This window comes from Sorex araneus, chromosome 8 (genome assembly GCF_027595985.1).
Source record: "Sorex araneus isolate mSorAra2 chromosome 8, mSorAra2.pri, whole genome shotgun sequence".
NCBI classification, from domain to species: domain Eukaryota; kingdom Metazoa; phylum Chordata; class Mammalia; order Eulipotyphla; family Soricidae; genus Sorex; species Sorex araneus.
This window is the reverse complement of record NC_073309.1, coordinates 13,854,218-13,881,787: the sequence shown is the minus strand read 5'-3', so window position 1 is coordinate 13,881,787 and position 27,570 is coordinate 13,854,218. Positions and strand designations below refer to the sequence as shown.

General features: G+C 51.2%; 1 protein-coding gene across 1 annotated transcript in view; it reads right to left on the bottom strand.

Annotated features, from left to right (window-relative positions):
* CMTM4 (CKLF like MARVEL transmembrane domain containing 4) overlaps positions 1-15,303 on the bottom strand; it is a 50,882-nt gene extending 35,579 nt beyond the window's left edge. The window contains exon 1 of the mRNA XM_004600623.2: positions 14,995-15,303. Coding sequence (XP_004600680.1) covers positions 14,995-15,180 — 186 coding nt within the window. The 5' untranslated portion in view covers positions 15,181-15,303. The remainder of the gene's footprint in view (positions 1-14,994) is intronic.
* Between the last annotated feature and the right edge of the window lie 12,267 nt (positions 15,304-27,570).

Sequence of the window (27,570 nt, the reverse complement as noted above, 5' to 3'; positions counted from 1 at the left end):
GACTGGGCTCTGCAGACCTCAATTGCATTTCTAGATGCAAATAACAAACTAGCCAAAAGAGGTATCAATAAAAACAATCATGAGGTCTAGAACGATGAAGTCAAGTGATAGGAAATTTGCCTGGCACGCAAGCAACCTGAGTTCAATCCCCAGCAACTCACATGGTCTCCTGAGTCTGCCAGGTGTGATTCCTGAACACAGAGCCAGGAGTAACCCCTAAGCACCACCAAACATGGCCCAAAATCCAAAAAAAAAATAATTATATTCACAAATCTCATCAGACATATTGAATGTAACCAATTATTGTGAACAACCTTATGAAAATAAAATTTTTTTAAAAAAAATTTTAAAGGGGTTGGGGCTGGAGCAATAGCTCAGTGGGTAGGGCATTTGCCTTGCGCGCGGCCGACCCGGGTTCAATTCCCAGCATCTCATATGGTCCCCTGAGCACCGCCAGGGGTTGATTCCTGAGTGCAGAGCCAGAAGTGACCCCTGTGCATTGCCGGGTGTGACCCAAAAAGCAAAAAAAAAAAAAAAAATTAAAGGGTCATTCTGCAAGAAGCAATACACCACTTTAACACAATCCTGATCAAAATCCCAACAGTATTTGTCAAAGAAAAAAAAAATGTACAAAGAACCACAAAAGACCCTAAGAGTCAAAGCAATCCTGGGTGGGCTGGGGGAAGAACAGAAAATAGAGCTATCACACTCCCTAGCTTCAAACTACACTATAATGATAGCATAATCAAAATGGTACGGTGCTGTAATAAAACACAGACTAGTGCCACAGAATTGAGATCCCCTGAAATAAACCCTTCATGTAACAACAATTCTATGTTATATAATAATAACCAAAAAATCATAGCATACAGGGGGGCCGGAGCGATAGCACAGCGGGTAGGGCGTTTGCCTTGCACGAGGCCGACCCGGGTTCGATCCCCGGCATCCCATATGGTCCCCCAAGCACCACCAAGAGTAGTTCCTGAGTGTAAAGCCAGGAGTGACCCCTGAGCATCGCTGGGTTGTGACCCAAAAAAAAAAGCAAAAAAAAAAATCATAGCATACAGTAGTTTAAGGACACTGTCTTCAATAAGAGGTTTCAAGGAAAATTGGTGACAACAGAAGAATTAACTACAGAGCCTGGGAAACAGCTCAAAGGACTGAAGCACAAGTCTGCCTGCAGGAGCCCCAATTTGGGCCCCAGCCCTGGGTTCCCCAGAACTGCTGGAGTGACCTCCAAGCACTGGGGAGGAGTAGCCCCAAACACTGCTAGGTGGGGCCCCAAAAACAAAACAGAGATCACTCTTATCTCACACCAGAGACAAGAATGAATTCAAAACATTAAAAATGTGAGAGGCCAGAGAGATGGTATAGCAGGTAGGGTACTTCCTTGAACGCAGCTGACCCAGGTTAATCGTCAGCATCCCTCATGGCCCCCTGAGCATCACCCGGAGTGATTCCTGAGTGCAGACCTAGGAAAAACTCCTGAGCATCATCATGTGTCCCCCAAACAAACACTAACCAAAAAATGTGAATTCTAAGACTTGAAACCAGAGAGGGCAGGGAGGAAATATCAGCCCTAGTGATGTCTTTGTGGACTCAACTCCCCAGAGTCTAGGGAAACAAGAGGGAAACATGCACAGGCAGGAATTCATCAAACAGAAACGTTTTGGCTCAGGCATGAAACCAAAAGGGCAACCTACTGAATGGGAGACTCTATTTGCAAATCATACACCTGACAAGGAGCTGACAAACCAAAATACATCAAGAACTTGTGCAATTCAGCAAGGGGAAAAGCTAATCGGACTAAGGGAAGAGAAAACAAACACCGGGAAAGAAGCTCAGCCGCAGACTGGGCTCTTCACGCTTGGGGTCCTGGGCTCAATGTCCAACACCAGAAAAAACAAGGGGGAAGGAGGAAAGTGAGGCCAGAAGATCTGAGTGGCTTGACAGGGTCTTCAAAGAAGACAAGAGACGAGCAGCACACACGTGGCAAGATGATGAGCCAAGACATGCAACAGCTCTGGTTCTCAGGGAAATGCGAACCCAAGGCCACAGTGAGACCCTACCCTGGTGCCAGCTGTGGGAAGGGGCCACTCGGCAAACTAGAAAGAGTGGTGGGCAGGAAGGCAGAGAAAGGGGAGCCACCCCCGCTGGGTTTGCCACCCTTTGCCCAGGCTAACCCTGGCCTGCAGAAACCTGCTGTAACCTCCACCCAACATGGCAGCCCTGACCCCCAATCACCACTGGCTGTGAATGCATCCTTTTCCCGAGGCTCCCAAGGCCACTGTCCCTGCCTCTGGAGAAAGCAGGTGGCTGCTGTGATCAGATCATGAGCTTGGGTACTTTGCCTCATACCAAGTCCTCAGACCTAGGGGCCCTGAGAATCCCACCCAGAAACGGTGATTTTTGTGTCTAATTTCTGCATACCCTTAGTCCCTTGAGGCACTCAAACATATATGAAGTGTAGACTTTTTTTTTTAAAGGAGGAGAAAAGGTTGGAATTTTTATCAACATAATAAAAATGAAACAAAAAAGGGTTAGAGAGACGGTACAGTGCATAGAGCGCTCAGCTTGCACGTGGCTAACCTGGGTTCGATCTCAGGTACCACATGCAGTCCTCCGGGCCCAGCCAGGAGTGCTCCCTGAGCACAGAGTCCTGAGTTGTGCAAGTTCTTTATGTGTTTTGGTATGGCCCCAAAACAAAAACAACAGAATTTTTACCAACAATTAGCTGATGCATCATCCTGCATCCTGCTCTAACACTAAGATTTTGTCAGCTCTTACTGTCTCATTACAAACCCAAGTACAGGACCCAGGATGAACACAGTTGAGAGAAAGTAGGCAAGCTAAGGGAGCAAACATCCTGAGCTTTTTTTCTTTCTTTTTTTTTGGGGGGGACGGGGAGAGCACAAAACTCTTACAGCCTTAAACTGTTTTCCATCGCTGCACTGAACTAAAATGGGAAACCACAAAAATGAAGGCTTCCACTGTGCCATCCCTGAATCAGAGTGGCCAGAGAGAAACCATCCAAAACTATCCACATCTGATTAAGCTTGGAACATTTTTAAGTGCAAATTAACCATCTAATCCTGGGGCTTAACCCCTCACTGGAAGAGTTCCGAGGGAAACCAAGTTCTGGATTTCCAGGGGCTCCCAGACAGTGGGCTCTCTGGGGGCTGTCTGGCTTCCCATCAACCTCAGAGATGGTAGAAAAACCACCACTAGGATCCTCAGCCACAACCCCAGTTGCAATATTGTCTTTCTTCGTGTTAAGTGTCTCCAGGTTCTCAAAAGACGCTGTCCTGGCAGATCCCACGCAGCCCTCTCTGGATGTGCTCCTCAGCGAGCAGACAAGGTCGCGAATAATCACGGAACCCCTGGCACCACAGAAAAACGAAAAAGAGAGGCTGCTTAAAATAGTCTCTGGACACGAAAAAGCAAAGTCTGGGGCTGGAGAGACAGTGCAGGGGTTCAAGTGCTTGGCGTGCATGGGGCAAGTCTAGTTCAACCCCCGGGACTGCATATAGTCCCCTGACCACCAGGAGTGACTCTTGCGCACAGAGCACAAAGCTAGGAGCATTGCCAGGTGTGGCTCAAAAATAAAACAAAAAAGCAAAATCTAGCGAGAGGTCACCTTGTGAATTCTGGACCTTACTGATGAACTACCTTGCCCCTAGCTATGAATCACTGCTTTGGTTTTGGAGGCCACACCTGGTAGTGCTAGAAGGCGGGGAGCGCTATTCCTGGCTGTGCTCAGGGATCACTCCCAGTGGAACTGGGGGGTGGGGGCAGGGGATATCTGGTCCCAAGGATGCTTTGCCTGTGCTCAGCCTGCTGAGCTAGCTCTCTGGCCCCATGAGCCACGTTGAAGTGAGTCTTGCAAAGCTTTTCTGCCACTACAAAGAAGCTTAAATCCACACCCTGGGCCCAGAGACCACAGGGGTTCACACTTACTCTCCTCCGCCCTTCTGAGTGTCACCTTGCTAATGATTCCAAATCTCAACTCTTCTCACCTACTTTTTATTGCTCTTACACACAGAAATAATCTTATCTACCATATGAAAATATCAGGACACACCTTCAATATGTGGCTGTTATTGGAATCCTGTCATTTCAATGCTTGGAATAGTTCACTACATTTTTTTCAGGGTTTTTTTGGTTTGGTTTGGTTTGGTTTGGTTTGGGGACCACACCCAGCTATTCTCAGGGCTTACTCCTGGCTCTGCCCTCAGGGAATCACTCCTGAGGCTGGGGGACCATATGGAGTCAAACCGGATTGGCCAGGTGCTAGGCGAGTGCATCACTCATCCCCACTATGTACAGTTTTGTTTGTTTGCAGGGTCCCTTTCAAGCAGGCAGATAGTTGGGGGTTGGAGGCGGGCAATGAATTTTTGGGATAAAATAGTACCAAGAGATGGGATCTGAAAAAGTTACTCTGTCACTACCCCTAAAAACATTACTGTCAGGACCCACTTTGTGGACACAGGATAGGACTTTTTTTTTTTTTTTTTTTTTTTGCTTTTTGGGTCACACCCAGCAATGCACAGGGATCACTCCTGGCTCATGCACTCAGGAATCACCCCTGGCGGTGCTCAGGGGACCATATGGGATGCTGGGATTTGAACCCGGGTCGGCCGAGTGCAAGGCAAACGCCCTCCCTGCTGTGCTATCACTCCAGCCCCAACACAGGATAGAACTTTAACTGGCGGCAGCACAGGCCCAGAGAGACAGCTGGACCCCTGAGAGAAGCTGCATCCAGAATAAAGGGCTGTTATAAGGACACGAGAGGGACCAATCCAAAGTTGCAAACTCTTGCCCTTGGCAACTACCCTAGGGAGAAAGCCTCATGTGGGGGCGGCTTGGGAGAAACCCTATGAGGCCCGGAGAAAGCAGAGTGCACGTGTGTTGCTAGTGTGTTGCTAGTCCTTGCTGCCGGAATTGACCCTCTCCAGATGTGACTTTCAGCTCGCTCAGTGTGCGCCTCCCCATTCTGGGGGGCGGGCCACATCTCCACCTGAGAGGTGCACCCTAAGCTCTCACCGTTCTGGAGAACCCGTGTTCCCTCTTGAGCACGTATCTTAATTTACGTCTCCCCTTCTCTCCCTTTACTTCCCTAATAAACTTGTTACATATACTTCACTATTTGTCTACCCTGAAACTCTTTTCTAAGGCAAGAAGATGGACAGGCCTGTTTACAATCTCGAGCCGACCTTCCCTTACTGCAAAGAGCAACTCACGGCTACACCCTAAGCCCAGGGCTCTCCGAGAAATCAGGTGGCACGGGTCATCTCCCACACTGCGCCAGGCAGAGCAAGTGGATGCCAGGTGCAGCCTGATGCCTCGCTGGGCTGGTGAAACATGAGGTCTGTATCATGCCGGGGCACATCACAGACTTTTTAACCAGTCCTAAATCTCCCAGGCACTTCTAAGCACTGAGCCAGGAGCACCACTGGATGTGGCCCACCCCACTCCCCCTAGTCATCATAATAATTATAACAATGAGGGCCGGAGCGATAGCACAGCGGGTAGGGCGTTTGCCTTGCACGCGGCCGACCCGGGTTCGATCCCCGGCATCCCATATGGTCCCCCAAGCACCGCCAGGAGTAATTCCTGAGTGCAAAGCCAGGAGTAACCCCTGAGCATCGCTGGGTGTGACCCAAAAAAGCAAAAAAATAAAAAAATAAAAAATAATTATAACAATGATACAGTAAAATAGATTGGAATTGTTACAATCTAGGGGGCAGAGAGATTGCACAGCGGGTAGGGGGTTTGCCTTGCATGTGGATCACCTGGGTTCAATCCCCGGCTCCCATGCAGATGACCCAGTTTCAATTCCTGGCACCCCAGATAGCCAAGAGTGATCCCTAAGTGCAGAGCCAGGAGTAATCTTTGAGTACCTCCCAGTAGGGCCCAAAAATTGGGGGGTGTGGGGAAGCACCACCAGGTGTGGCCTCTCAAAACAGAAAACAACTTAAAAAAAAAAAAAGCAGCAGCAGCACCTACAGCAAAGACTTGCAGGTCAGAATCCTGGTAATCCTGGTAATCCAGTTATTCCAGCACCTGGGGCATTTAAAAAGAAAGACTGTGGCTGGCGACAAACTCAAACCTTACAGTGGTGGAAACCCATGTGCTCAGCGCAGGCTGCAGCAGACAGGGCAGGAAGAGGCACAGAGCCCCGGAGGCTTCCTCTCCGACGCCAGGACAGGCTTGAGCAACTCCCAAGTAGGAGCCAAGGCCCTCGGGGGTGCGGAGAAAGAACTCTTTAGGCAGCGGAGGAGGCAGAGCACCTGCTGGCTCCACTGGTCAGTACTGGGTGAGTACTGGTCAGTAGCCCTCCAGCCATGGTGTGAGGAGTGCATAATCTGTTGAAATCCGGAAAGTTAACGGGATTGCTCATATATAGCACAGCGGTTGGGGGTTCGCCTTTCAAGTGGCCGACCTGAGTTCGATTCCTCCGCCCCTCTCAGAGAGCCCGGCAAGCTACCGAGAGTATCGAACCCGCGCGGCAGAGCCTGGCAAGCTACCCATGCGTATTGGATATGCCAAAAACAGTAACAATAAGTGTCTCAATGAGAGACCTTACTGGCGCCCGCTCAAACAAATCGATGAGCAACGGGATGACAGTGACAGTGATAAATATATATACATACATATATGTATACATATATGTAAAACAATTCCAAAGAGGAATGACAGCTTCATTCCTCACAACACAGGGGTCACAGAGGCTCGAGAAGGAAAATACCCAGATGATCAACAGTCACAAAAGGAGGATTTGTTTTTCCCTTCTCCTTGTTCAAATTCTCTTCAGTATTATAATGTTTTTTAATAGATGAAGGTAATTCCTTCCAAATGAAAGAAATTTTGCTATGAGCATCATCAAATTTATTAAGCATTTACTAGAGTCCAGATTGCTTGGTTATATGGGCCTGGAGCAATAGTAGAGTGGTTAGAGCGCTGGCCTTGCATGCAGTCGACCCAAGTTCAACCCCCTGCATCCTGTATGGTACCCCAAGCACCACCAAAAGTAATTTCCGAGTAACCCCTGAGCATCACTGGGAGTGAGCCCAAAACAGAACAAAGATTGCTTCGTGTTTTCAATTGAAAAACGCGTCACAGTGGAGGCTCAGAGCTATAGGACAGCAGCTAAGGCACTTACCTTGCATGCAGCTGACTCAAGCTCCATCAACAGCACCCCCATGTTCATTAATTCTTCTGCAACTAGTTAGCCATCAGTCTGTGGTACAATTTTTATTCAGCTTGAGGAAATTCCCATCTCTTCCTATTTTGTTGGCAGTATTTACAATGAATGAATGCTGAATTCTGTCAAATACTTTTTCTAGATTTATGTGTTTTTTATTCTATAAGCTATTAATAGAGTGAATTACAACTACTGATTTTTCAAATGCTGAACAGGGGCCAGGGAGAGAGCTTAATCGTCCAAATGACCTGTTTTGCAGGAACTCCCAGATTCTATCCCTGGCACCACATGGTCCCCCAAGCTTCTCCAGGAACACCACCAGAGCACCAAGCCAGGAGTAGCCCTTGAGCACCACTAGGTAGGACCCAAAATAACCAAAAACTGACCAAATCTTGGTCTTCTGGGATGTCATAATTGGCTGTGAAGTACGATTCTCTCTATGCAATATTGCAGTTTTTCTTTCCCAGTATTTGCTTTCCCAGTATTTTGTGGAGGATTTCTGTTTCTATGCTCGTAACGATGACTGGTCTATAATATTCTTTCCTTAAACTGTTATTGTCTGGTTTGACAAAAAAAGACGAATACCATGTACTTGAGGGCTTCGATGACACATTTATCATTTTCTTTTCTTTCTTGGGGGGGAGGCAGTCGGGGCCACATACACAGCTGCACTCGAGGCTTGCTAAAGGATCACTCTGAGTATAGTAGGTCTCAGGGGCTATACGTGGTATCAGGGTTCGAGCCCGGTAGGCTACATGTAGGTAAGCACCGTGTCCATGATACTGTCTCTCAGGCCTACATTTACTATTTCCAACTGTCATAAAACCTCAAGCACAGTTTCAACCCCTCCTCGGCTAGAATGTATTTTACTAAGAGTCCTTGATGGGAAGATGATTTCTACAGGCAAGTCTCCCCCGGGGGAAGAGGACATGGCTTTCTTTACTTGGAGCACCAAAGCAAAAAGCCAAGGCAACAAAACACAGCCACTAGCTTGCTGCCATCACCTGTAGACCCCCAAACCACAGATCAGCTGGGAGCTGACCGGGTCTCCATCAAACACATGACACGTGTCACCCATCCCTGGCAGGCACACACTCCCATTTGTCTTTTGAGCTGCCTAACCAAACATCAGCCCCTTCCCCTTCCTCTCACAATTCTGAAAATGCTTGGTTATGCCCACTTCGGGGCTCAACGGGGAAAGTCAGGATGCACTGCGGCACAGCAATCTCCACAGCAATGGAGCCCCCCAGAGTGAGAAATGATGCTAACAGCTCCATCCCCCCACTCTGGTAATGTTGCCCGAAAGCCTCGAGGCGCCTGTCAGTGAGGGTGGGAGGGGAGCAGAGGAGCTCATGGAGAGGTCTTCTGGGCTGAAAGGCTGACTTGGCTCCCCGCACCTCTCACAGCCTCTCCTCTCCTTGGGAGAGTCGGTGGGTCTGCAGCAGGCAGCCACTGCGCAGGAGCAGGGCACTGCAGAACCGTCCCAAGCCCCTGAGAGACCAGTTTTTGTTTTTTTTTTTTGCTTTTTTTTTTGGTCACACCCGGCGATGCACAGGGGTTACTCCTGGCTCTGCACTCAGGAATCACCCCTGGCGGTGCTCAGGGGACCATATGGGATGCTGGGATTCGAGAACCTGGGTCAGTCGCGTGCAAGGTAAACGCCCTACCCGCTGTGCTATTCCTCCAGCCCCAAGAGACCAGTTCTTGCACGTCTATTGCTTCAGCACAGGAATCACCCAAAAGGTCACCAGGCTACTCAAGAAATCTCCAAAGAAATGTCCTTGGTCTCAAGGTCTCAAGCCCCACTCCCTGGAACAACTCAAAAGGACAAGCGGACGCAGTAAAACACCCGGCCAGGAGCCAGGGAGGTGGCTCAAGGGGCAGAGTGCGTGCTCTGCAGGGACCAGCTCCTGACCTGGAACCCCAGGACTCGCCCCCACAACAACGTTAAGGGGAGGAAAAAGGAGCATACCCCCAAATCAAACAGCCTGCGTTCAATGTTCAGTTCCCACAGGCACCAGCCACGGGACCTGAAAGTCAGAACCTCAGGGCGGGAAGGTCACACGGTTAAGGCCTAGCACCCAGCAGAGCCCTCCACACCCCCAAGCACAGGGCTGCCAACAGACCCTGAGCACTGCAGGGTGGGGCCCCACCTCCCTATCCCCCACACGAGAAAGGCAAAGTCCCAGGCCCCAGGAGTTGGTGGCTAGCCCGTGACAGTCCCCGCACCACAACACAGCAGCACGGGGTGGAAGGCCAATGACAGGATGCCTGGGAGCCCAATAAACCGAACCTGGGTCCATAAGAAGGAGGGAGGCATTTTTTTTGGGGGGGGTCACACCCGGTGATGCACGGGGGTTATTCCTGGCTCATGCACTCAGGAATTACTCCTGGCGGTGCTCGGGGAACCATATGGGATGCTGGGAATCGAACCCGGGTCGGCTGCGTGCAAGGCAAACACCCTACCCGCTGTGCTATTGCTCCAGCCCCGGAAGGAGGCATTTAAATCAACAGCTGAAGTAAGAGTTTCACAAAAGCACACGGTTATGCTGTTTCAGAGAACCTCAGGAGATACTCTCCCCAATTTAAGAGGCAGGCTTGAGTTTCACTCTTCCTTTGGTTTTGGGCCACACCTGGCCATGCTCAGGGGTCCTCCTGCCTCAGGGGACCAGGTGAGGACTTCATGCACCTGAGCACCCCGCAGGGAAATGATGTGCTTCACCCCCTTTTGTTCTCCTTCAGGGCCTGCGTTTCATTCATAACCTATGCACATGGAATAATCTTCATAATATTTCAGGTTTTTGCTATCACGGAACTTTCCATTTAAAGAATCGATTAGGGGCTGAAGCGATAGTACAGCGGGCAGGGCACTTGTCTGACCAGGGCCAACCTGGGTTCAATCTCTGGCAACGCATATGGTTCCCTAGCCCCCATCAGAATCAGGGATAGGCACCACTGAGTGTGGCCTAAAAAGCAAATAACAAAACTATCTTTAATTCAAATACATTATTATGATTTGGGATGCTGTATGCTCCAAGTTTCCTTAGAGACAGGAAATAATTAATTAGAAAGAGTGCTAGCTAACGTTTATTACACACTCAGAGCTTAATAAGCCAGGTGCTAATTTCTAAGCATTACCTCATTCACTTAATCCTTGGAGGATTCTTGCAAAGGATTCTCACTTTACAGAAAAACCTCAGCCTTGAAGTTGACATTAATGGGTCTGATAAAGAACTGATTGCTAGGACCTGGGTAAGGTGTTTTGTTTTGTTTTGCTTTAAGGCCACACGGGCAGTCCTCAGGCACTATTCCTGGCTCTGAGGTGCTCATATATAGTGTCGGGAATCAAAGTGAGGTTTGTCAAATGCAAATTAAATGTCTTAGCCTCTCTACAATCGCCTGGGCCTCTCTACATTGTTTTTTTTTCCCCATTTATTTTTATTTGGGGGACCATACCTAGCGATGCTTGGGGCTTATCCTGGCTCTGGAGAAGGCATCACTCCTATCAGTGCTTGAGGGACTAAATGGGGTGCCAGGGATCGAACTAAGTTCAGTCATCTGTAAGGCAAATGCTTTTAGACATTGCACTATCTCCCCAGCCTCTCTGGATGAGGTTTTTTGGTTTTAGGTTTTTGGGTTTTTTTTTTAATGTAGGAGTACTGCTATTTATTCAGCCATTGTTTAAGCTGATTGAATTGGGCATGAAATCGACATTACTTTTTTAAAAAAATTTTTAATTGACTATCCGTGAGACAGACCATTACAAAGCTGTTCATAATTGGGTTTCAGTCATACAATGATCCAGGACCCATCCCTCCACCAGTGTACATTTCCCACCACCAATGTCCCCTGTTTCCCCACCACCATCCCCCAACCCCCCACCCCCTCACCCCCAGCCTCCCTCTATGGGAGGCACTTTCCTTCTTGCTCTCTCTCTCCTTTTCCTTTTGTCCATTATGGTTTGCAATACAGGTGTTAAGAAGTCATGGTGTTTGTTCCAGGCATTCAGTATTTTTATCGGGACAGTAAAGTTGGAGTAGCTTTTCAATTGGGTGGCTGCTTTGGGTTGTGGATGTGACTGCCGAGGCTTCTGGAAATACAGGGAGGTCTGGGGGAGGTAGCCCAACCTAACCCCAAGAAAGCCTGAAGATTTCAGTCACAAAACCTGCACACCATAATTTTCAGCAGATTATGCCTTGGTGAGATCCATCCTGAGATGGTGGAGCCAGGCCAGGGGTATGGTGACAATTTTGGATTGTGGGAGCAAGCAGCTGCCAGGGGCTCTGCTTGGGTGGGTACCAGGCTGACCTGCCCCCCCTCCGTCTGTTCAGCTTTGTGCAGGTCTGAGATTAACTGCGACTTCTGATCTCTTTCAATATTTATTTATGGGTCTCGGAAGCAAGGCCAGTAGTAGAGCTTACATAGTGGTTCATGGCGGTGACTGCCAATGCTTCCAGAGTATTGGGAAGTGGAGGGAGGTAGCCCATCCCAACTCCAAGAAAGCCTGGAGATTTCAGTCACAAAACCCACATTCCTGAATTTTCAGCAGATAATATCTTAGTGAAGTCTGTCCTGATAGGGAGTCAGGCCCTGGTATGGCAGCAATTTTTGGATTGTGGAAGCAAGTGGCTGCCGGGGGTTAGGCTTGGGCAGGCATGAGGGAGGGAGATAATGTTTTTGACCACACCTCACAGTGCTCAGGGGTTACTCCTGTCTCTACACTCAGGAATTACTCCTGGAGGTACTCAGGGGACCATATGGAACCCTGGTCAGCTGCATGCAAGGCAAGTACCCTACCCACTGAACTATCTCTCCAGTCCTCTAGGGGAGGTTTTAACCCTAAAATGATACTGACAAGTAAACCTTCATCTTGAATATGTATGTAAATCGCTAGGGGACCCTTGATGAAATGCAGGTCATGACTCAAAAAACAAATGAGGATCCAGAGGAAGCCCTCAGAGATAACAGTACTGACCCCACCTTGAGTGCAAGGAATTACAGGTTTCAAAGAGCACAGACCACACTAAAAAATGCCCATCAAAAAAAAAAAAATTGCAGGGGCTCAGGGCTATGATTCGAGCAGAGCCCTTACTGTGTATGCACGACTTGGAGAGCTCGTACCTAGCACAGCCTCACCTATGGCTCTGCCTGTGATCCTTGGAGTCCAAACCCAGGGCACCAGGAATGCAAGCAAGGATAGGACCAGCACAGCAGACTCAAGGGGGATATTCAGAAAGGGAAGGAAGTGGAAACAAAAACAAAAATAAAGGCTAATTTTATTCAAAACCCAAGAGTGGTAACTTTTTTACTGACTGTACTATCCCTCCCTCCTGCTGATGTGGTGGGTTTTTTGTTTGTTTGTTTGTTTGTTTGTTTTTTGCTGTTTGGGTCACACCTGGCGATGCACCGGGGTTACTCCTGGCTCATGCACTCGGGAATCATTCCTGGTGGTGCTCAGGGGACCTTAAGGGATGCTGGGAATCGAACCCGGGTTGGCCGAGTACAAGGCAAATGCCCTACCCGCTGTGCTATCGCTCCAGCCCCAGATTTTGGTGTATTATTTTTTTTGGTTGGGGATCACCCAACATCAGTGCCCAGATGTCTTACCAGTAGTGATGGAACCAGGGAACTCAACCTTCCAGCCTGCTGAGCCATTTTCCTGACCCTTCTATGTTAACATGACACTATGTTACAAGGACTATGTTATTATTTTTTCCTTTCTCCTCACCAGGATCCCAGACAGTGGGGCTGCCAGGACCCCAATGGTGCAGGCAAGTCTGGGCAGCAAGTTATCCAGGCCACTCAGTCATAACCCAGGTCCCTCTATTAAGCGCCTTAACAGGGATTCTGACTCTGACTTTTGTAACTATTTTGTAAACAGTTTCATAATGACTTTTTCTTACTTTTCACTTTAAATTTAGGGCCCATGAGGTCTTTGGATTCAAATGCCAGCACCCACCCCACCCCTCAAAAAAGGTTAAACTACACTTAGAGTCCAATATCTTGGGGGTGGGCTGTAGGGTTCTTCTCCCTTAAGTATCCTAGTTTCAAAGCAAGGCTAAGAAGGACAAGGAGGCAGTTTCAAGCTGCCATACTCAGCCCATGCGACACCCTTCTCCTCAACCCGGCAGAACCTCTTCAATTCAGTTCTCAAGATTAGACAAATGGTTAGCGTTAGGGAAGAATCCCAGGGCTGGGTAACCAAGTTCTTCCAGACGGCAAGTAAAGCTCTACCACAAAAACAAAAAACAAAAAACAGCTCCAACCCACCAAGCCGTGGTAAATCCCGCTGGTTTTCATTGCCTGGCCTTAGGTGACTAAATTCAGCAGAGAAGTGACAATCAACACCTCAACTATTTATACTACTGGGCTACACTCTTATATTAGATTCTCTGGGTGGTGAATTTTACTTCCAAAAGTTCAAAGCAAGCAAAGCCAGGTCTTAGCAGATGCCTGGACCCGGTCCCATGCTGCTCTTGATTCATTTCTATTTATCTGGCCACCTCCGACTTCAAGCAGCGAGTTATACACCTCCACAGCTCCTCTGTGCTCTCCGCTACCAGGGAGGCCTGATGACAGAGCCAGTATACCTGAGAACATTCCAGCTTACTAGATAAGATTAATTTAAAATTCCAGAGAGGGCGAACCTGCTCCATTGGTCCTTCCTTCAAAATCAGCCACCGGCCCTCGGCAGAAGGGCCTCAGATCCAAGAGAGATGAAACCAAGCTAAGATTCCACGCATTTTCCAACACTGGGACCTTTATTTAAAGGGTGACCCCCATATTAAATTATTCCGCAGGAATGTTTATCTACGTTCTCAAGAAAGCGCGAGAAGATCAACGCTTGGGAGAAACAAAGGGTGCAAATGGCTTCTCTGGCTGCCAAGCCAGTGGGTCGCTGGGCTTGCTCGCCTGGGTGGTGCGAGGCGCCTGGGCAGGAGGCCGAGCTGGGGCCGGGGATTTGGGACTCTGCAGTTTTTTCTGGTCGGAACAGGTTCTGTCCACCACAGAGCTAAGCCACTGCCCAGAGAGGCCTGTTTGAAAGTCACAAGAGAGTGGCCGGGCCGCCCCTGACCTAAACTGCCGGGGGTTAAAAATGAGAATTTTGAGCATGGAGACAAGTCCCACCAAAAGTAGTTTCTCTTCCCTCCAGAACCGCTGGCCCGGCCGGGAAGATTCGACTCTGGGTACCAAGTGGGCAACGCTGGCCGCCCGCCGTGCTGGGGACAGAGGACGCGGGGATGACAGTGCCGGCTCCTAGGTGAGCGGCCAGGAAGCCACCAGGCTCGGCCGCGCAAGCTCTCGGCGCCTCCCGGGCTCCGAGTCTCCATTCAACAAATATTGACCGTGACCGATGTCCACAGCGAGCCTGCGAGGCGCCGCAGGGGAACGCGGCCACCGGCGCCAGGGCGGGAAGCGCGGCCGCTCGGGAGGGTGGAGGTGGTGCGGGGCCCGAAATCCTGCCACCAGTTGCTGCGACCAGCTGTGCCCGGGGCCGGGCGTCGCGGCCTCGCCAAGCTCAGGCGAGAAACGGGCTCGCGAGGGCGAGGCGGGCGCGGACAGGTAGGCCCGGGGGCAGGTGTTCGGGGAGGAGGCGCTCACCTGGGTGGAGTGGAGAGGCCAGAGGCGGGGGTCCCCGGAGGCGCCGGGGAGGGCGGCCCGGGGACCCCCGCGCGGGGCGGGAAGGGGGTGGGCGGCCGGCCGGGCCTGCGCCCCCCGAAAGGGGCGCGCGGAGGGAAGGCGCGCGGCTAGGCCGCCCGCCAGCACCTGGGGCCCCACCCGGCACCTACCACTTGGGCGACCTTGAGGCAGCCGAGCGTGCCGCGCAGGTAGTCGGGGTCGCAGCGCAGGCCCGCCAGCCCGCGGCGCTGGCTCACCGGCTCGGTGGTGGGCTGGTACGGGCTGCTGGCGCCCGAGATCATGGAGGTGCTCGAGGCCTCGCCCTCGAAGCCGTCCAGCTCCTCGCCGCTCCGCATGCTGCCGCCCGGCCCGGGCCGCCTCGCGCGGCCGCCTCCTGGCGCCCGGAGTGGCGGACTCAGCAGGGCCGCCGCCGCGCCATGGCCGCCGCCCGCAGCCCGCGCCGCCGCCGCCGCCGCCGCCGCCGCCGCCTCTGCGCCCGCCGCCGGCAGCAGCCGCGGCTCGGTCCGCTCGGGCTCGGCTCCCGCCGCCTCGGCAGCGGAAAGGGAGGGAGGCGGGAGCCGGCGCGGCGGGTCGGGAGGGGGCGGGGCGAGCGCTCCGCGGCTCGGGCGCCTCGGGGGCGGGGCGGGGCGGAGTTAGGGGCGGGGCGGCGTCCTGCGGGCCCCGCCCTCACCTGGCGGCGCTAGCCACCCAGACCCCGGCTGGGCGCTCAGCGATCCCCCCGGAGGCGAGGCTTGGGGGCCCTCGAATGGATCGGGAGGCATGGGGGCTGATAGGAGGGTCGAGGCGAAACCTGGGCGGCAAGGAGTTCTCTTCCCAGCTTTCCCAGGGCGCTGCCTCAGTTTCGCCTCTAGGGGAAGGGGGAACCTCTGCAAATAGACCGGGGGACTTTCAGGAAAAGATCACAGTGGGCTGTAGGACCTCAGCGTCCGGATCAGTGCGGGGTAGGGGGTGGGGGGGGCAGGTGTTTCTGACTCAGACTGCTTGACTAACTTGCAAGAGGAGGCTAAGGCGACCCTCACCTAGCAAACCTGTCTTTTCCTTTGGGGTCTGCAGGACAGATCGACAATTATTTGGGGAGTTGTTGTTTGATTTGGTTTGGTGTGATTTAAGGGCTACACCGGGCAATGCTCCTGTCTCTGTACCCCTGGATGACTCCTGGCCGTGTTCTGGAGACCAGAGAGGGTGCCTGGAATCCACCCCGTGTCGGCTGCTTGCAAGTACCCGATTTACAGTGACTCCAACCCCCAGACCCACGGTTTTCGTAACTCCCAGGGAGAATTCCGAATCCACGGCTAGACTGAGAAGCTGCCGCACAGATTGACCCGAATACTAAGAACGTTTCTTTCCTCTCAGCTGAAAAAATTTTGCTCTCTGTCTAAACATCAGTTTGGTTAACCCCAGATTTTGCACTGAAGGGCATTAATTAGGGACCAATTTGCAATTCAAGTATGAAGGCTAATTTTAAGCATAAAGAAAACACCACTTACTGAAACTTTGGTACTGAATCCTTCACTTTGGTACAGAACATTTCCATGTGCTGAAGGCAGCAGAGAAGGTTTCATTGTCTCCACTTTACCTAGGAAGGGACTACAGGCGCAGGGGTTGCTGGGCGTCCAAAGCCTCATGATTACTTGGTGGCAAAGCCCAGGTTCCCAATTCTCACTGCACAATGTTGTCTGATCATTCAAATACCCAATGAACTCCAGGTGAGAAGCAATAAATATCCTAACCACGGAGCTCTTGTTTCAAAGGATTTTCCCCCTTTTGAATTCCAAAGATGGGAAAGACAATGACTCTGATATCATATTCAACCCATAAATATTTGCTGAGCAGCAGTGTGCTGGGAACTGGGCACAGACCTCCAGTTAAAGACAAGTTGAATGGTTGGGTGTGGACTCTGGCCTCCACTCTCTCCCTGAAATCCCAAAGAAATGACAGCTTCAGGAATTTATTTTTGAAGGGCATAAAACCACAGGCACAAAGAATGGAAAAGGAGAACAAGGCAACAAAATGTTGCAAGCAGAAAGCAAATGGGCAAGTGAACAGACTTGGCAGATCCCATAAAGCTTAACACAAAATTGGCAGCGAGAAGGGCTGAAAAGCAAGTGAAGTCCTATCCCAAAGCAAAAGTCTACACCCAACACAAGAAAAGCAAGAGAGGGTATGAGGGCAGGAGCAACAAGCAAAATCAGCTAATAGTGTTATTTTGTTTGGGGGCAGTCCTCCAGACTCATGCTGGCTGTGCTCAAGGATCACTTCTGGCAAGGCTTGAAAGAAAGTACAGGAGGTCAGGCTGGCCAACCTTATCTGATTTGTATGTTTTCACTTCACCATGATAAAGGAAATCCTCTTGCTATCTGCAAAGACACTGATGGACCTTGAGGGCATGATGACGACACGATTTCAGAGGAGCTGAGAAAGATTCTGAACAGAGCACACACATAGAATACCAAAAGAGAAAATAGAGTAAGATTCTAGTACTCAAGAATGGGAGTGGCGGGGGCTGGAGCAATAGCACAGCAGGTAAGGCACTTGCTTGCATGCGGCCAACCTGGGTTAGATTCCCAGCATCCCTTATGGTCCCCTGAGCACCACCAGGAGTGATTCCTGAGTTCAGAGCCAGGAGTAACCCCTGTGCATCGCTGGGTGTTACCCAAAAATTAAAAAAAATAATAAAATAAATAAAAAAAGAATGGGAGTGGGATGGGGCTAAAGTGATAGCACTACGGGTAGGGCATTTGCCTTGCACGCCATATGGTCCCCTGAGCACCGCCAGGGGTAATTCCTGAGTGCAGAGCCAGGAGTAACCTCTGAGCATCGCTTGGTGTGACCCAAAAAGCAAAACAAACAAACAAAAAGAATGGGAGTAGGGGAACAGGGCAGATATTTTTAGGGGTGGTGGTGCTCAGAGGCTCCTCCCCACACCGTGCTTGGGGATCATTCCCAGCACTGCTGGGAACCACATAATACTCGTCTGGATGGAACCCAGATTCCTGTGTGTGAAGCATGCACTCAACCCATTGCAACACCTCCCTGGCCCCAGTACAGAGGTTTAAAGTTCAAAGATGTGATGCACGGTATAATGAGTATAAGCATCAATGTTACCTTGTAATCATCATATTTGTGAAGACTAGCACTTAATATTCCCACAACTGGAAAAAAATAGCATAAACTGATAGTGTTGCTAATTTCTGCTACAATGATAAACCATCGTTTATATATTAAAATACTGGATACCTAAAGTTTGTTTTGTTTTGGGTTTGGGGCCATATAGCTGCTCTCAGTGCTCTCAGCATTTACTCCTGGCTCAGGGATCATTCCTGCCCAGCTCTGGAGACCATATGAGGTGCTGGAGATTAAACCTGGGTCGGCTGCATGCAAGGCAAGCACCCTACCCGCTATACTATCTTGCTGACTCCTGTACACCTGAAAATTTAAAGATGTTATAATGTCAAATCTATATCGCAGTTAAAAAAAGAGAAAAAGAATGTGTGGAGCCAGAGAGATCATACAGGGGCTAAGGCACTTGTCCTGCATACAGCCAACCCCTGTTTTATCCCTGGCATCACATATGGTCCCCAGAACACCACTAGGAGTGATTCTTGAGCACAGATATGTATGTTAATTAAAAATAGAAAGGTGAGGCTGGAGTGATAGCACAGTGGTAGGGCGTTTGCCTTGCATGCAGCCGACCCGGGTTCGAATCCCAGCATCCTATATGGTCCCCTGAGCACCGCCAGGAGTAATTCCTGAGTTCAGAGCCAGGAGTAACCCCTGTGCATCACCGAGTGTGACCCAAAAAGAAAAAAAAGTAAAAATAGAAAGGTAAGGGCTGGAGTGATAGCACAGCGGGTAGGGCGTTTGCCTTGCACGCGGCCGACCCGGGTTCGATTCCCAGCATCCCATATGGTCCCCTGAGCACCGCCAGGGGTAATTCCTGAGTGCAGAGCCAGGAGTGACCCTTGTGCATCGCCAGGTGTGACCCAAAAAGCAAAAAAAAAAAAAAAAAAAAAAAAAAAAAAAAATAGAAAGGTAAATCAAATTATCAGTTTAGGGGGCTGGAGCGATTAGCACAGCGGGTAGGGCATTTGCCTTGCATGCAGTCGACCCGGTTTGATTCCCAGCATCCCATATGGTCCCCTGAGCACCGCCAGGAGTGATTCCTGAGTGCAGAGCCAGGAGTAACCCCTGTGCATCGCCAGGTGTGACCCAAAAAGAAAAGAAAACATTATCAGTTTAAAGAGTTAAAAATATATAGCCTCTAGACAGAAAATGTAATGGGTTTGGGGATTTTTTTGTTTGGTTTTTAGCTCATTGATTTTTCTCAATTATGTGCACATAAAACTTTACCAAAGATGAAGATGGTTCAGGGGGTTAGAGGACTCAGTTTGCATGCTGGAGTCCTATACCACATGGTTCCCTGAACACTGTTGGATGTGGTCCAAAAACAAAAGTAGTATTTTGTTGTTCTTCTTTAGGGGAGGGCATACCCAGTGGTACTCAGAGAACCTGCATCTTAGGAATTGAACCCAGGCCTCCTCCAGCATGTGCTCTCTGCCAACTGAGCGCTCTCTCTCTCTCTCTCTCTCTCTCTCTCTCTCTCTCTCTCTCTCTCTCTCTCTCTCCCTCCCTCCCTCCCTCCCTCCCTCCCCATCCAAAAATTTATTAATTTTTTTAATTTAAAATTACTTTTTAGGGCTGGAGCGATAGCACAGTGGTAGGGCATTTGCCTTGCACGTGGCCGACCCAGATTTGAGTCCCAGCATCCCATATGGTCCCCTGAGCACTGCCAGGAGTGATTCCTGAGTGCATGAGCCAGGAGTAACCCCTGTGCATCACTGAGTGTGACCCAAAAAGAAAAAAAAAAAAGACTTTTTAGGCCACCCCTGGTGGTGCTCAGTGCTCACTCCCGCACTCAGAGATCACTCCTGGCATTTCTGGGGAGACTGTATGGAGTGCCAGGGATTGAACCCAGGTTGGCCACTTGTAAAACAAGTATCATACCCACTACACTATCTCTCAGGCCCAAAAAGCTACATTTTAAATGATTTTTTTGTTTTTAAGAGGTTACCCCCCACCCAGAAAAGAAAATAATAGGTACATCCAGCAGTGCTCAGGTGCTATCCTGACTCTGTGCTCAGGAGTGCCCTGTGGTGGTGCTCAAGGAACCATACATGTTGCCAGGGATTTGAACCAGGATAGTCAGGATGCAAGGGAAGTAACGCCTCTCCCCTCCCCCTCACCTCCCCTCCCCCCCCATTCTGTCTCCAGCACTTAATTTCTTAAAAAGTCAATGGTGCACAGGGCAGACACAGTCTCCTGCCAACATGAACTCTGAGAGTAAATATTGAAACCAGTAAATACCACAGAGCATGTACTGAGTCTGAAAGTTATTCCCAAGGGCATAGGAATTTCCAGCAAGGATTTGTGGTGGTTGAGGCAAAGGCTGGTATGGGAAAGAAAAAATGGCTCAAGAGGCTAGTGAACATTCTTCCTTTTATTGGGGGGTGGGATGGGTGCACACCCAGTGGTACTCAGGGCTTACTCCTACTCTGCGCTCAGGGGTCATTCCTGGTGTGGTTTGGGGGACCATATGGAGTATAGGGGATTGAAGCCCGGTCAGCTGCGTGCTATATTTTTGGCCCCTGATTTCCTTCTTTGAGAAAAAGGAGTGTGTGTGTGTGTGTGTGTGTGTGTGTGTGTGTGTGTGTGTGTGTGTGTGTGATCACATGCACATGTGATTCAACATGCCCACCCACTTGGGGATTATTCATTTCTGGGGATTGGATCCCTCTCAGCCATCTCCCTGGCCTTCCAAGCAAAAATCTGATCGAATCTGTGGCTCAGAAATTAAATGAAGTGTGGTGAAGAGAGGGGATCTTAGCCAGATAAAGAGATGGGAAGAGGAAGTGGGCAAGTGTTGGGGCAGAGACTGGAAACTGAGCAAAGGCTCGGAGACAAGCAAGGCAAAGGAAAGAGGACACAGAGCGGAATCCACGGGAAGGAAGTCAGACAGATAAGATCTGCGGCAGAGAGAAGCCGTGGACGCCCCTGCAGGGCCCTGTGGGCTGTGAGAGCGGGTGGACTCCAGCAGAGGAGAGAGAGCCAGAGAGCCCCGTGGCTGCCTCCCCACCGGGCTCCCTGGCGCGCTCACGAGGCAGATGGGCTGAGCGGAAGCAAGATGGGAGGCTCCTCTCCAGGGCTTACTAACGCTTCCCTGTTCCTGGACACTAGCCCACGTTTATTTTTAGTTCCAGGGACAGACTCACCATTTTTCCTCGTGGTATTTAACAGAAGACATCCGAAGCAGGTTTCTGGGAATCCCACTCGATATTAGATAAAACTTGGGGGCCTTCCTCCGTGGGAAGCTCTTAGAGGAGACTGAGTATTCGGCCTCATATGGGGGGAGCGGGGACAGGGATGTGGCTCCATGGTAAGGAAGGTGCCTGCCTACCTGGGCTTGATTTCCCCTGCATCATCAAAAAAAATAAATAAATAAAACCACCCATATATCCTGGGCTGACTCAAGGCAGCTGGACTCCTAAGAGTGTGATGCCTAAAGCAGATGTTTCTTTATTAATTGCTGCCTGCAGACACTGCCAGCTGGTCCCTCTCTCAGTCCCTGGCCTCATCCTCAAAGACCTGTGGAACATCTGACTCCTTGGATCCGGACTACTCCCAGGACACGCTGGTCTGTCCGCATCAGGCCTCCCTGGGCCCTCTCTTAGTCCTGGCCGTGGTTCCTTCCAAGAGCACCCACCTCCAAGTTTGCGGGGTTCTCCACTAGAGCCCCCTATACAAGTATATTCATTCCATGGAAAGTCCTAACTTCCAGAGCATCGGTCCCGCCAAGAGTTCAGATTCTAAATTCCACAAAGGGCTGGAAACCATTGCCTTCTCCGAGATGCCGCCCCACCCCCACCAGGAATTCGGTCCCTAAAGGCAGTAACTGAGTGAGAGTGACTTCCACGCTGTTTCTTAGAGACACCACCCCCTCCCCCACCTTCATCCCTGTGCCTGTAAGGAACAGGAGTAGTTTTTCCTGTAAATTCAGTTCAGCAATAAATTGGATCAGCTACTTCTAATAAGCACAGCAACTGTAGCAATTCTCAGGAGCTCGGGAGATACCTTCCTTAAACAGGAAAATATAAACTGTGGTGTTGACATTGAGACTTTTGTTTGTTTTTTTTTTTTGGTTTTTTGTTTGTGTGGGGGTCACACCTTTCAGTGCTCACAGCTTACCCCTGGCTTCACAGTCAGAGATCTCTCTGAAGTTGAAAATTTTAAGCCCAGGGTCTGGAGATAGTAGAGGGGTAAAGAACTGGTCTTGCATGCAGCTAATCTGAGTTCGACCCCCAACACTGCGGAGGGTTCCCCAGGCACTGCCAGGAATGATTCCTGAGCACAGAGCCAGGAGTAAGTCCTGCTCACAGCCGGATATGACCCGTCCAAACAAACAAAATTCCTGTGGTCTGGGAAGGAGATGATGTGGAAAGGCATGTCCTTAAACCGTTAGGAGAGGGCTAGAGAGACAGTACGGGGTTAAAGTGCTTGCTTCGCACACAACCAACTCCAGTTCAATCACCAGCACTTTATCTGGGTTCCCGAGCCTAATCAGGAGTGACCCCTGAGCACTGAGTCAGGAGTATCCCTGAGTACTGCTGGGTATGTCCCAGTCCCCCCCCAGAAGAACAAGAAAAATGTCCAAAGTGTGTGGTGGGGAGTATGAGTCAGGGTCCTCAAGCACATTGGTGGTGCAGAGGGTGGAATAAGCATGTACATAGACATATGTGGTGTATGTACAGAATTCATACGTAAACTACAGCGCTAACAATACTGTAAGCATGAGATACAAACTGCAACAACCAACCTTAAAAATATGGCTGTGGGACTAGAGCAATAGTACAGCGGACAGGGCATTTGTCTTGCATCCGGCCAACCCAGGTTTGATTCCTGACACCCCATATAGTCCCCTAAGCACCGCCAAGGATGCAGAGTGCAGATCACTGAGTGCAGAGTCAGAAGCAAGCCCTGAGCCTCGACGAGTGTGATCTGAGTGTGATCCAACAATAACACCCCCCCAAAAATAATGTGCCTGTGAAGAAGGCAAGTTGGGGTGTGGGAGGGAACCTGGCAACAATGATGGAAGAAGTTGACACTGGTGGTGGGATCAGTGTCGGAACATTGTACTCCTGAAACTCAGCATTGTACTTCTGACACTCAACGATGAATAACTATGGAAATCACGGTACCTTAATATTTATTTATTTTGGTTTTGGGGCCACACCTACCTGTGCTCAGGGCTTATTCCTGGCACTACACTCAGGGATCATTCCTAGAAATACTCAGGAGACCTTAGAGGGTGCCAGTGATCAAACCTGGGTGTGAAGCACACAAGGTAAGTGCCCATCTGCTCTTAATATTTAATAATAATGATAATAATAAAAGTGCTTAATGGGAAGATGGGTTGATCCCTAACAATGGTCAATATTAAACATAAACCAAACATGCCAAAAATTATATTTCATGCATAAAGACTAATAACTTTGGAGTCCTGGAGGGATAGTACAGCAGGTAGGATGTGTGGCTTGCAAGTGGCTGACCCATGTTTGATTCCCAGCATCCCATATGGTCCCCGAGCACTGCCAGGAGCAATCCCTGAGTGCAGAGTCAGGAGTAAACCCTGAGCATCACTCGGCCCCCAAACCAAAAATACTTCTGAAAATTAAATAAAACCTAACAACTTGGTTTGAGATCATTTTCCCCGCCCCAAGGATTGAATCCAGGTCCTCCAGCACGGGAAGCAAAAACTCTTCCACGACCTCCACCGTGGCCCTGAAATACAAGAGCCAAAATAAATTCCGGAGCAAAGTACCAATGAAAATTCCTATGTCTCTGGGGTCAGACTCAAAGATGTAAAAAATTCCACATCCCTTTTCTGGGTTTACCAAGAGGCCCCGCCCCTGCCCTCGGAGGGAGCCTGTGGGGAACTCGTGGCTTCCACATGGCTGCAGAGGGGTGGGGTGTCTGGGTGGCTTCCAGGCGGGCATGATGCCGGGACTTACAGTTAAGGCTGTTCCTGAAAGAACGTCCTTCCGCTGGGAAAATGCTCTTTAAGCCCACTCTAAAAATAGTGCTCACTGGGATTTTCCAATGTAACATTCCTTGGGTTCCTCTGGCCAAGGACAATCCAAGCCCATCCCTCGGCGCCCCTTCCTGGAGCCTGTAGCGGAATCCCATTTTCCCTGGAACCCGGATCTGCGGTTCCCCTCCGCCCTCCTTCTCCACCCTCACCCCCCACTCCTGGAAGGGTCAGGAAGGATCCATCCGCACAGCAGTGGCTTCTCCCTGGCCGGCAGAAATGCGGCTGCGAGGAGGATCCGGGAACTGCCTTCTTGGTGCCTTGCTGGGCGCGGGAGGGACCTCAAGGGGCTGGGAAGCAAATCCATTCCCGGCCATAGGCCCCGAGTGTCGCAGAACTGTGGGGAGGTGTAGTGGGACCACAGCTAATTCGCCTGGCACCATCAGCCCTACTATGACGGGGTGCCCCACCGTGCTCCCGGGCCTCACCTCGGCTCCTCCCACAGCACCTCCCTCACAGGTGATATCCCGCCCCCCTTCTCCTGGCTCCAGGATTGACTCAGGGTGCACCTGGGGCTAAGCCCATTAGGGTCCCATGGGAATATGGAAAAATCACAGGGGTAAATTCTCAGTGAGTCTCGTCACCTCCCCCCCCATCCCATTCCATGCCCCCACCACACACAAAGGCAGATGTTAGGAATCCGGAACTGGAGTATGAAAGCCTATGGGCGGGGCATGTGGCTCAGTGGTCAAGCACAGGCTTTGCTTTCTGGAGTCCTGGGGTTGATTGCTGGCGCCACATTGGCTCCCAGAGCACCACTGGGGGTGACCCCCACTCCCAGCACAGAGCAGCCCCCAAAGGACGGATCTACGGTTGACAAGGCCGGTGTGATGGGTGCGGGCTGGGAGAGCTGGCAAAGCTAAACTAGATCTGGAGAGTTCTGCAGCCTGGAACCCTGCCAAGTGCTCCTATTCTGTTTTGTTTGGGGGCCACACCTGGGCTTATCTGGTGGACTCAGGGAACCTTAGGGGTGCCAGGGATGGAGCTCGGGTGTGTGTAAGGCAAGTCACTCCAGGCCCCTCTTGTCCTCTTCAGCTTTCTTGCCTCACAGAGAACCCCACAGGCATCTCTGCTTTCTTCCTGCCTCTCAGCGTCCCCTTCCCGTCACCTAAATTCCAGAGTTCGGGGCTCCTTGGGGACTTCCTCCAGGCCCTTAGACTCCAGCGCTTTGTCCTGCACTCCAGCAGCGTAGATCCAACTGGCCCTGGAGCCTGGTCGCCTCCACACCTGCTCCTTTCTGTGGGTGGGGGCCCACAGGAGGCCCCTCTGAGGACCTCCATGTGCCACACAGTGCTCTTCTTTTTTTCTTTTTGAGTCACACCCAGTGATGCACAGGGGTTACTCCTGGCTTTGCATGTAGGAATTACTGCTGGTTGTGCTTGGGGGACCATATGGGATGCTGGGAATCGAACCCAGGTTGGCCGCGTACAAGGCAAACACCCTACCTGCTGTGCTATCACTCCAGCCCCACAGTGCTCTTCTTGACTCTCACACTCATTTGACCCCCAAAAGGCCAAAGGAGAAGAGGCTGGAGTCATCGTACAGGGGGTACGGCGCTCACCTTTCACATTTGCCTTATTTTATGGTCCCCAAACTAAAACAAAACCAAAATGAAAAGCCTGAAGAGAACTAGCCCCACATACAGACTGAGGCCAGAGGGAAGATTCTTCTGCCCTCTTCCTCGGTGGGCTGGGCACGCCCCTGGGCCCTGAGAATCTCTGCCTTCCCATGGCTCACCTGTGCAGCCCTGCTCACCTGAGCCTGTGGCGGCCCCCCTCCCATCCTCTCCCCCCGCCCTTCCCATCTCTGCTGGATCCTCAGCATGAGATCAGCTTGGCAAGGATGCATCTATGGGCTCTAGGGTCGCCGTCTACACTGCCTGGGTGGGTTTCCCATCTGCAAGCCGGAAGGGGTTTAGAAATGTGCCAGAATGCAAGCAGACACACAGCCGTGATTACAGTTGCTGCCTTGCCGAGATCTGGAGCAAGCTAGGGCGAGGGTGAGGGCAGGAGGGGATGGAGGAGCCCGGCCTGACACAAAGGTCTGAGAGGTCAGGAGGAGGGATGCCCTTTGGGGGAGGGACTCAAAGGGACACCACCGTGGGGCTGGAGAGATAGTACAGCCAGGAGGGTGTTTGGCTTACACACATCCAACCTAGGTTTGTTCCCTGGGTGCCCTGAATTAGGCTGCCCCAACCTGGGCTTAAATGCCCCCGAGACCGTTTCTCCCTGCTGGGGAAAACACGCTGTGCCTGGCCAACCCCCTTCCCACGCCCAACCCACGGGACACAGGGACCCTCTCTCCATCTGCTTCCAAACAGAACTCTGGGGCACCCCAGCTCCCCAGGCCCCTCACCAGCCCCGGGCAGACACCCACAATGCCTGACCCCTTCTAGGGAACATAACACCAAACACCAAACCATCTGGGAAGAGGAAGAGGAAGAAGAGGAAGAAGAGGAAGAGAGCCTCAAAGTCATGTCTTTGAGCAAGCAGGTAAGTCAAAGGGCTGAGCACACATGCCATTGCATGCAGAAGGCCTGAGGCCAGCACCTGTGCAACACTGGTACAGCACAGAGCAGGGAATGACCCTTGAGAACCTCCGGGTGTTATTTTGTTTATCCCAAGCAGATCAACAAAAAGTTGTGGTTTTTATTAATAGAAGCCAAGAAGCTGACAGTGTCAGAGATAGGTGGCCTCACCCGCTGTTCCTGGGCCAGCATCTGTGTTGGGGCCTGGCCCACCTTCTTGACTCCTCAGCACTCATGCTCATGCTGTCTCGGGGGATGGCACGGGTGGGTGGATGCCCCCTAAGGTCCTGCCTCCCCCAACACCACCAGGCGGCAGAGAGGGCGGCTCTGCTCCAGGAAAAGCAGGCATTTTCCTGATGGTGGGCCCGAAGGGGTGTGGGAGCCTGGGCTGCCCTAAAATAACTCTTGCTCAGAGTCCTTAAAGGCAATTTCCTTCTGAGAATTGAGAGCCGGTGGCGGGTCCTACCCCGGCTGACAGCACCGAGGAGGCAGGGAGGTGCAGTGGGGTCCCCAAATCTAACATGGCCCACTGGCCCCTTTTCCTGAAATTTACTCATGCCCTCCCGGAAATCTACCTTTCCTAAGGGAAGAAACAGAGAGCACCCCTCAACTGTACCCGGGGCCCTCCTGGGTTGTTCCTACAAAGGGGGCAGCGATGTCACCCCTGTTGGGAATCACCGCCCTCCACCCTCAGCCAGGCCCAGCTCCTTTTTCTGACAACACCCTCATGGGCTGGACAGAGTACATGAGGGGTCTGACGCGGTGCTCCCGCACTCTGCTCAGTTCAATCCCCGGCATCACCAAGTCCCCCCGAGTACCACCAGGAGTGACGCTGAGCAGAAACTCAGGATTAGCCCAGAGCATTACTGGGTGTGGCCCAACCCCACCCTAAAGAACACCCGCCGCCCTGGCCTGATTCGCCACCCTTGCAAAGGGCACCTCTGAGGAGTCGGGCCGGTGTTTGGCTCACAGCCCCGGGTGGGCTGTGCCTGGGGACGGTCCGTGTGTCCAGCTGTTGTCAGCACATCTCAGCTCCTTCAGAAGCCAGCTAAGCCG